The sequence below is a fragment of the Rhinichthys klamathensis genome, unplaced genomic scaffold (assembly GCF_029890125.1).
Source record: "Rhinichthys klamathensis goyatoka isolate OS25496 unplaced genomic scaffold, OSU_Roscu_1.1 h1tg000121l_1, whole genome shotgun sequence".
Taxonomy (NCBI): Eukaryota; Metazoa; Chordata; class Actinopteri; order Cypriniformes; family Leuciscidae; genus Rhinichthys; species Rhinichthys klamathensis.
In genome coordinates, this window is record NW_026606658.1 from 192,738 (window position 1) to 203,402 (window position 10,665).

General features: G+C 37.8%; 3 protein-coding genes across 3 annotated transcripts; 1 reads left to right on the top strand and 2 right to left on the bottom strand.

The window, feature by feature from the left end:
• Positions 1-3,183: 3,183 nt before the first annotated feature.
• On the bottom strand, positions 3,184-3,935 carry LOC130088548 (hemoglobin subunit beta-like). The gene is made up of 3 exons (XM_056255355.1): positions 3,784-3,935; positions 3,396-3,618; positions 3,184-3,312 (listed from the first exon to the last, which is right to left on the bottom strand). Exons 1-3 carry the CDS (start codon positions 3,873-3,875, stop codon positions 3,184-3,186), a joined length of 444 nt encoding a protein of 147 aa, XP_056111330.1. The 5' UTR covers positions 3,876-3,935.
• A 2,213-nt stretch (positions 3,936-6,148) lies between these two features.
• LOC130088549 (hemoglobin subunit beta-like) lies at positions 6,149-6,985 on the top strand. Its single transcript, XM_056255356.1, has 3 exons — positions 6,149-6,358; positions 6,524-6,746; positions 6,830-6,985. The coding sequence occupies exons 1-3, from the start codon at positions 6,267-6,269 to the stop codon at positions 6,956-6,958; spliced, it is 444 nt and encodes a 147-aa protein (XP_056111331.1). The 5' UTR covers positions 6,149-6,266; the 3' UTR covers positions 6,959-6,985.
• Positions 6,986-9,077: 2,092 nt separating this feature from the next.
• On the bottom strand, positions 9,078-10,247 carry zgc:163057 (Hemoglobin subunit alpha-D-like). The gene is made up of 3 exons (XM_056255357.1): positions 9,999-10,247; positions 9,385-9,589; positions 9,078-9,253 (listed from the first exon to the last, which is right to left on the bottom strand). The coding sequence occupies exons 1-3, from the start codon at positions 10,088-10,090 to the stop codon at positions 9,125-9,127; spliced, it is 426 nt and encodes a 141-aa protein (XP_056111332.1). The 5' UTR covers positions 10,091-10,247; the 3' UTR covers positions 9,078-9,124.
• Positions 10,248-10,665: the final 418 nt, after the last annotated feature.

Below are 10,665 nucleotides of genomic sequence, written 5' to 3' on the forward strand. Positions count from 1 at the left end.
GTGTACAGACACTGCCTACACACATTTCAGTACAATCAACTTGTAAAAGTGCATGTACCATTATATGACCCCTTTAAGAGTTTAAACACTGAAAGAGGCTGATGTCTGCTCCAAAACATTTCTTAAATGTATTTTATGAACTCGTCGGTATAATTACGAAAGGACAACCATCTTGTCTATTAAATTAAGAGATTTATGTATCTGTTAAACAAACTGATGCAATTAAAAAGACACCAAATCGTGACATTTCTAGAGGGTTTACACATTCTGCAAAATACTCTCTGCGCATGTCCTCTGGCTGGGGCTGGACGCACATTAGGGAGTTCAATACAACATTAATACGAATTCTATAATGGCATGGACTTCATTAATGCATTCCCTCCCTTGTAAAGAATATGGTTCCTCTTGTGGGATGCATGTGCTACTCCTCCTCAGACTGTGCCCACCAACAAGCTGTCCATTGATGGACAGTTTGTAGAATCCAAGAGTCCAGAATAATTGGACTTTCACAATCCTGCCACCAACGAGGTCACTGGTCCAGTGCCAAAAGCCACACATGAGGAGATGTTGGCCACTGTGCACGAGTGCTTGCGGGTTTACCATGGTCCAAAACTTCCATCCTGGCCCACCAGCAGATCTTCCTTGACTATCAGCAGCTCGCAAAACACAATAATAAATAGCTGGCCAATGGCCATGTTTGTAACCCTGGAGCAGGGTAAAACCCTGGCTGATGCTGAGTTGCAATGTGTTCAAGGGACTGCAGGTGGTAGAGCACACCTGTGGTATCACATCCCTTATGCTAGGTGAGTCCCTCCCCTCTTTCACTAAAGACATAGACACGCACACATACTGGTTTCCCACTGGCGTATGTGCTGGTATCGCCCCCTTCAATTTCCCAGGCATGATTCCTCTGTGGATGTTCTCATTGGGCATGGTGTGTGGGACCACCTATTTACTGAAGCCCTCAGAGAGTGCTTGGCTGCGCCATGATGCTTGCCAAACTGAACATGAAACACTGAAGTCCCTTGCATGTTAATCACCTGTCTACATTTCTATGCTAACCCCCCCCCCCCCCCCCGTTTTTTGTGTAAGTTTTAATACTGAACACGGATGTTTTCATTTTCATAAGAAACATACCTTTTCACATCTAAACTGTCATAGTTAAATTCACCCCATTTTTTTCTTTCACTTTTCAATAATCACACAAATGTAGCACATATTGCTCTTTCATTGTAAGAAACATCTGACACTGTCAAATGGTTGGCAGTTTCTTATCCTGATATAGCAGAAGGTCATTTGTTTCATAAGATAATGACTCCCCATTCAACACTAAATTTACTTTGTGTTGACAAGCTGTATCAAGTCTACAAAAAGGTACAATTTCAAACATCTGTTGGCAAATAGTTTTTCTGAACTGCTCAACCAGACTGCTTGTCCCACAGCCAGTGCTCGAAGTGGGGCGGTACTCACCGGTACGCAGTACCGGCACTTCTACATTTTACTCTTAAGCGTACCTGCACTTTTTCTTGCGTACCGCTACTTCTCCCATGTAGCCGGTACTCTACTGACAGAAAAAGCGTGACGGCCGTTTAACCCCTTATTTACACTGCACACACCTGTGGCGCGTTACGGCTGCGAAACGGCTACCGGAGCTGATCGCGGCCACCGCAAGCGTGAGCAGCGCGTATTTTTTTCGGCTTGCGTTAATCAATGAGTGCATTCACACCGCGAGGAGGAGCGTCGCGTGAGCAGCAGTGAAGCGGGGATTCGGCGCCGAGTCTATTTTTGTTGTGCTTACGCTCATTTAAGGTGAAAGCACACTTTTGATGGAGAAAATAAATATGATTTCACACAAAAAGTGCCCAAAATGCACAGAATTTGCATGTCTAATGTGTTTTAACAAGAACTGAGTAGGCTAGGCTACGTCAGAAAAGAAAATGACAAGCCCAGAGACTCAAAAATATTTATACAAGATTTAGCCATTTAAACTTGTCTTAATTATTCAGTTTGGGTAAAACTATATGTTTTATTAATAAATAAAACGAGCAAATTAGTCAGAATATAAGCTTTCTTTTATGTAATAGCCTACACAGACATGCCCAAATCAAACCCGAGTTTACTTTTTTTTAATGTTTGCTGTCTTGTAAACATATGACTGAAAAGACAATATCAGAGCTGTTTTCTTGGTTGTTTTTGTTGTTTACCATTTACATGTAATTGTTGTATACCTCCCATCTTAACAAACTTCAAGAATCAAGTTTATGAATGACCAACTTCTAAAAAGAGAATGTTTCTTTGTAAATAACTGCGCGCACACACGCACGCACACACACGACTTGTTTAAATACATTTATGTTGTTAATAAATAACAATAAATTGTTGTTGTACCAGCAATATTTCCAAGTTTTGTTTTTCACTGTAGAAATTTCAAATGTCATGATTTGCCAATTCAAGAGAGTACCGGCACCTTTTCCCCCCACTTCAAACACTGCCCACAGCAAGCCAGCTATATTTTAACCGTGATCACTTCAATTGATCACTTCAATTGAATAAATGTAGGCCTAACTGTTTTCCCAATGAGCAGATTTGTGCCGATTCTAAGCAATTTGAGTAAATGTCTTTTGAAAATACGATTATTTAAATGGAATCAAATAACTGCAAATGGTTTTATTTGAGTGCAGAAATTTCTTGACGGTTTCTTTAATGTATAACTGACAAATGTGCATCACATTAAGTTTATTAGTTTGTTTATGTTAAATACATAATTTAAACCAAATTTTATATGCAATTCAGATGCGTAAATATTACATTTAGGCCTAAATATTTTTGAGCGTATTTAGAGTTTTTTACAGTCGACCTGCATTTTGGATCTTCAGTAAGAGAATTTTAGGCATTAAAGATTGCAACAGCTACACATATCTTTTAATGTCTTGTAAGGCGTGAGAAAAGGGAGGAGCAGGAAGTGGAGATCATATCAGAATGAACGAAGACCTCAAATGGCCTTCGTGATCCCTATGCAACCTTCTTATAGCCTCAGCCACTAAACTTGTGAAACCCTGCGTAAACCTTTTTTATTTGAAACGTAAAGACAACTCAATGGACAACAAATTCATCTCAATCATTTATTTTGTATTACGCAATAAACATGTTCAGTACAAGAATCTCCTCGTCCAGTCCACGAATCTAATAATACTGCCTTCTTAATGCTGATATAACAACAGACAGGAACTTTTGCCAAGCAGCTTGGATGTCTGGGGTGAAGTCAGTCCTCATGCGTCTAGCGATCACCACGGTCAGGCAGTCAGCTAAGAGCTGTAAAAGAAGTGAGGGAAAGTAAAGCACAGTTCCAACATAATAACCAACATTGTAGCCGCGCATTGCTCTAAGACGCCAACCTGGAAATTGCCTGGGTCGACCTGCAGTTTCTCTGAGTGAAGCTCGCTAAGGGCAGTGAAGGTTTTCTTGATATTATCCATGTTTTTGAGAGCTTTCTCCAGTCCTTGAAGCACTACAATGCCGTGCGCCGCGATTTTTGGATTAGCCATGATTGCCTCCGCGTTATACAGGTTTCCAAACCCACCAAAGTACCGCTGAGTCCAAGGGTAGACGACCAAGCATCTTGAGATCAGACAATAAAGCAGGAACATTAAAGGCCTTGATGGCTAACTAGGCTACAACAAATAAGTCCACTGAAGACATCAAAATATACAATTACAACAATTAAACAGTTGAAAGAGTTCATATTAAGGAGAAAAAGGGTGCAGGCGATAGAGAAAATATTACCTCGTCAAGCTCTCGAGGCCCACCGACTCGTAGTCGAGTTTGGCGAATACACCCTGTATCGCAGCGCGTTCCTCAGCTGTCCACTGAACCATCGTGTCTCCAGGCTAAACAGCTGGACAGATGTTTAAATAGGACTGCTAGGCCGCCGCCCATGTATATCAGGCAGATCTGTTCGGCCGATAGTCCGTCCGGAGAAAAAGGCGGCAGTTGACCGATAAACGGAGTCAATGCGAATAAACAGTGATAGTTTTTCATCACCAGAATGTGAGGTTTCTTGCTCTTTATTTGTTAAACCTGAAAGAGCGAGTCTGTTTATGCTGCAAATTTTATAGGTCTAAGGTAGCTATACAAAGGTCCAATCTGAGTCAAATTAAACTTGTCATGTTTGCATATGTCCTGTGAAAAGAAATTACAGGCTTAGCCCTGAGTTCATGGGTCCTGTTTTCTCAATTAAAATCTGCAGCCTATGGGGCCAATGTAGCCTACGGCGTTTTATACTGTGTAGGTAGGCTTTATTCTTTTTTTTTTTCACGTTCTACACTTTTAAATTGAATTTTGTGTTGTGTTAGGGTTAAAAAATAGTGTTTTCATATAGTTTCCATAGTGTTGAGATTAAAAGTAGCCTATGCTTCAGGGAAAGTAAAGTTTCAGCTTCTAATGACTATTATTTTAATTTCTTAACTCTTCAGAATGACTGACGAAATCACTAGAAAATGGAAATGTTCTTACTGAAGTAATTTGAAAACCAATCTTTAATCATCAGCAGCTGACTTTTAGTTTTTTTGACAACTGAGACACAAATGTTTCTCAGTTGTCAATATAGGCTATTGACCGTCAAATGCTCATCAACAATTTTAAGTGATATCTATATCTTCTTGTTCTTTACAAGAATAAATGACCATATCACATATAAATATATCAGGCATGACTTTATGTTATTTATATAGTCCTGAGTGTAAATATGTCCGAATAAAAATATGTCTAGGAAGTAAATGAGAGCACAATAGCCTATATTCTTCATAAACAAGGTTTCACATTGTCTGATCGAGTTAAAGTGACATTGTAAATAAAATTAATGTTTTTTCGATCAGTAGCTTTTGATCACTATAGGCCTACAGCCGAGAATAAAGACAAACTTTTGGACACATCAGAGCATAGATAATACATTTGCTTTTAGATAAGGTTGATAAGATGATGCCAGATGTTTTTAATACAATTGAAGTCCAATTGAAGTCACTTTACCAAGCTTTTCAATACGCCCATTTTTCTATGATATTCGGCCCAATAGTTGCTCGTCCCCGCCTCTCAAGTGTCTGCATCACCAATAAAGACATATGAACGATTTCTATTGGATTGACGTTACTCCATCGTAAAGCTAATGCCAGCAAGTTAATTGTGATAGGCTATAAAACTGTGATTTGCAACGGGAAACTGTCTTGTTTGATTACCTGTCTAGCAATTTTTAAAAAATATATGTTTATTTAGCCATATATTTTAATGGCATTTATAACATAGGCCACTGTTTACATCGGAAGTCTCAAAATATCATATTGTCATTGTATTATTGAAAACATGGGCAGTTGGATGTGAATCGGTACATTAACTCCAATCTAACCAACATCCCCTTCATGGGTGTATTTATGTGCTGCGGCACGGTTGTGGTGAAGATGGCAGTTCCGTTGAGGTTTGATGATGTCAAGGCCAGAACCATCAATACAGGTCCAAATTATATCCTCACTTTATGTCGGGCGTAATAACTGACAGTGTTGCACGTGATCAAGGCTGTCGGTATTAATAAGGGACATGATGCTTCACGTGGGCGTGGCGCTGTCCAGACTTTAGTGCTGAAATCTTGACTGAAGTTCAAAGGGAAATGTGACGCTATCCGTTGTGCTTAAAGCATTTAAACAGTAGGCTTTTCTTTACATGTGGGTCAGTTACTTTCTGTATAATATCAGAAAAAAGTGCAAACCTTTAACAAAGCCCTTAATAGTGTATTATCACTAGGAACAAGATGTGGTAAGATGACCAACTTAAATTTTTTTTTCTCTTGACCATAGAATAGGCCTACGTTGCAAAATATTTGGATTGCATATAAAATTTCCATTCATTTGGATCACATCGTTTTAACAAACTAATAAACGTGATTTATATTTGTCAGCCATGCATAAATGAAAGAAACTACATTTTTGTAATGATAAAATGAATGTTTTAAATACAAAATAACCGATTTACTATACATTAGACCTATAAAATTTGCAGCATAAACAGACTCGCTCTTTCAGGTTTAACAAATAAAGAGCAAGAAACCTCACATTCTGGTGATGAAAAACTATCACTGTTTATTCGCATGGACTCCGTTTATCGGTCAACTGCCGCCTTTTTCTCCGGACTATCGGCCGAACAGATCTGCCTGATATACATGGGCGGCGGCCTAGCAGTCCTATTTAAACATCTGTCCAGCTGTTTAGCCTGGAGACACGATGGTTCAGTGGACAGCTGAGGAACGCGCTGCGATACAGGGTGTATTCGCCAAACTCGACTACGAGTCGGTGGGCCTCGAGAGCTTGACGAGGTAATATTTTCTCTATCGCCTGCACCCTTTTTCTCTTTAATATGAACTCTTTAAACTGTTTAATTGTTGTAATTGTATATTTTGATGTCTTCAGTGGACGTATTTGTTGTAGCCTAGTTAGCCACCAAGGCCTTTAATGTTCCTGCTTTATTGTCTGATCTCAAGATGCTTGGTCGTCTACCCTTGGACTCAGCGGTACTTTGGTGGGTTTGGAAACCTGTATAACACGGAGGCAATCATGGCTAATCCAAAAATCGCGGCGCACGGCATTGTAGTGCTTCAAGGACTGGAGAAAGCTCTCAAAAACATGGATAATATCAAGAAAACCTTCACTGCCCTTAGCGAGCTTCACTCAGAGAAACTGCAGGTCGACCCAGGCAATTTCCAGGTTGGCGTCTTAGAGCAATGCGCGGCTACCATGTTGGTTATTATGTTGGAACTGTGCTTTACTTTCCCTCACTTCTTTTACAGCTCTTAGCTGACTGCCTGACCGTGGTGATCGCTAGACGCATGAGGACTGACTTCACCCCAGACATCCAAGCTGCTTGGCAAAAGTTCCTGTCTGTTGTTATATCAGCCCTAAGAAGGCAGTATTATTAGATTCGTGGACTGTACGAGGAGATTCTTGTACTGAACATGTTTATTGCGTAATAAAAAATAAATGATTGAGATGATTTTGTTGTCCATTGAGTTGTCTTTACGTTTCAAATAAAAAAGGTTTACGCATTAAATCCTGTGGTGCTAAAGTTGTGCTAATATAATAACTTTAGTGAAGGTTGCATAGGGATCACGAAGGCCATTTGAGGTCTTTGTTCATTCTGATATGATCTCCACTTCCTGCTCCTCCCTTTTCTCACGCCTTACAAGACATTAAAAGATATGTGTAGCTGTTGCAATCTTTAATGCCTAAAATTCTCTTACTGAAGATCCAAAATGCAGGTCGACTTTATTGTAAAAAACTCTAAATACGCTCAAATATATTTAGGCCTAAATGTAATATTTACGCATCTGAATTGCATATACAATTTGGTTTAAATTATGTATTTAACAAACTAATAAACTTAATGTGATGCACATTTGTCAGTTATACATTAAAGAAACCGTCAAGAAATTTCTGCACTCAAATAAAACCATTTGCAGTTATTTGATTCCATTTAAATAATCGTATTTTCAAAAGACATTTACTCAAATTGCTTAGAATCGGCACAAATCTTCTCATTGGGAAAACAATTACATTTATTCAATTGAAAAGTGATCACGGTTAAAATATAGCTGGCTTGCTGTTTCAACTAAAAAAGGTTTACGCATTAAATCCTGTGGTGCTAAAGTTGTGCTAATATAATAACTTTAGTGAAGGTTGCATAGGGATCACGAAGGCCATTTGAGGTCTTTGTTCATTCTGATATGATCTCCACTTCCTGCTCCTCCCTTTTCTCACGCCTTACAAGACATTAAATGATAGGCTATGTGTAACTGTTGCAATCTTTGATGCCTACAGTACAATTCTCTAACTGAAGATCTAAAAGGCAGTTGGACTTTATTGTAAAATACTCTAAATACGGTCAATAATATTTAGGCCTAAATGTAAGATTTACGCATCTGAATTGCATATAAAAATGATTTTAAGTTATTTATTTAACATAAACAAACTAATAAACTTAATGTTATGCACATTTGTCAGTAATACATTTATAAAACCGGCAAGAAATGTCTGCAATCAAATAAAAATATTTACAGTTATTTTATTCTATTTTCGTATTTTCAAAATGCATTTATTCAAATTGCTTAGAATCAGCATAAAGCTGCTCATTGTGAAAACAAATAAATGTATTCAGTTGAAAAGTATGATCATGGTTAAAATATCGCTGACTTGCTGTAGAACAAGCTAAAATGTAAAAGATTGAATGATGATAATGTAAATTGTTTATTTTGTATTTAAAAAAAGAAACATTCAGTTTATTATTAAAGAAATCTTGTTTCTTTCATTTATGCATGACTGACAAATATGAATGACAGTTTATTAGTCAAAACGGTGTGATCCAAATGAATGGAAATTTTATATGCAATCCAAATATATTAATTAAATATTTTCTTTAATTATTTACATATTTTTAAATGTTGACCTATTTTATGGCCAAGAGAAGTTGGTCATCTTACCCCATTAGTGGTGATAATACACTGGTACCTTTTAAAGGTAGATAGCTTTATCAAAGGTTTGCACTTCTTTTGTGGGTATACAGAAAGTAACTGACCCACATGTAAAGGAAAGCCTACTGTTTAAATGCATTAAGCACAACGGTAAGCGTCACATTTAACTTCAGCCAAGATTTCAGCACTAAAGTCTGGACAGCGCCACGCCCACATGAAGCATCATGTCCCTTATTAATACCGATCACGTGCAACACTGTCACTCATTGATTTATTTCCTTTTGCATTAGTATTTAATAATCAATTTCACAACATGACAATGTCAATGTCAAGAAGAATTTCGTAAATTCAATGACATTTTATTAGGAAGCCAAAATACTGAATTCCTTTTAATGCACTGTATTAATTAGTATAAACAATAAACAATATGGACACAAAAGAGTACATTGAGTACAATGAGGGAGGTGCATGTCACAAGATTAGTATTTTTATTGTTGTTTTTTATTGAAAATTCCATTGCATTACACGCATAAGACACACGTACTTTGCAAAACATGTATTATTAATTTATTAAAGAAAAACATTTGCAGAACCATTCGATCCTTCTTCGGAGGCTCTTCATCGGAACTTCTCGGCTAAAACAGCTGAGAATGCCGAGAGAAACTTGTCTATCGCCGCGTGTGCAACTGGTGTGAAGTTGTCACCCATGTGGCAGGCTAACGTCACGAGGATGCAATGATTGAGAAGCTGGAAAATGTAAAAAAAAAAATTACGTTTGTGTTAGATGAAAAAATACCACATCACATAACATCAGGTATTTGGATAAAGCCTGTTGATGTGTACTGGATCAGTTAAGTGGACATATGTTTCATTAACACCTTGAAGTTGGTAGGATGTATTCGCAGTAGATAGGCGTGGAACCTGCTTAGTGGTGCCAACGTAGTAGCAAGTGTGCTTATGTTCCTCGCGCCGTCGGCTAAAGCCTGGACGATTTTCTTCCCGTGGCAGCGTAAATGATCTGAATTGGGGCTGATATCTAGATGAGAGAAGTATGTCTTTGTTTTGGGGAACGTTGTGAACATCCTGTAGTTAACAATGGAGAAAACAAGGTCAATAAGACAAGCACAAGACCCCTATCTCCTCCCTCCCTCTAGATTGCTTGCGTCATCACTCAGGGGCAAATATGCCAAATATGACAAGACCATCAATCATTGAAAAGACTTTTGATATTAAGAATATTGAACGGCGAACTATTAATGATCCACCAAAGAGTGTAAGTAAGACTTTAACTGGTTTAATTCCCAAAGTTTTACATAGTTTAAAGAAATGCAGCATCCCAGCATATTGGACACTGTAAAAGTCAACGGTGAGGAGTTTTAGAAGGAAAACATCTACATGTGAGTTTTTATACCTGTAAAAATATGCTATTTTTGTGAAATATTTGTCTGCATGGTCTCTAAGCGTTCTATTTGTTTGATATAAGACAGCATACCTTAAAAGAGCCTCAGATCCAACATCTTCCGCCACTGGAATCATTTTGTCCCATATCTGTACAATCAGCTCTTTTTCAGTATTCGAGAGCATTACGGCGTGGTACAATTAAATAATAGGCTACTCAACTTCCACCCAAATGAGTTAGCTTCAGAACAACGCGAATAAATCGTTGGGTAGGCAACGATTTGACCGTTTTGCGATGCAGTTTCGATCACATATTAACCATAAACTCTGCTTATCTCGACTTAATAAATGGAATAGATCAGTTAGCAGAAATGTAGTTCCCGTCGGTCGCTCTCTTCAACTCACCGGCAAACAAGAGTTAATCACGTGAGAGGTGAAACTGCGCAACGTTAGTCTGCTGTGCGTCATATTAGACGAGCTTATGTTGTCATGATTCCTACTTGTGTGTTGAGTGACTTCAGTGATAGGCTATATTTTGCATTAAGTAATTATATATATATATTTTTTTTATTGTTTTTGTGTTTAATTATTTGTATGGATACTTCATACGTATTGCTGTCTTTATTTATTTATTTATTTTATTATTATTTTTATTAATTGTTCGAAATAAAGATTTCATTCATTCATTCATCTCACAGTACAATGCTCAAGCAACAATGACATGTGTAAACTGTTTTATTAAAGGATACAATAAGCTTGTT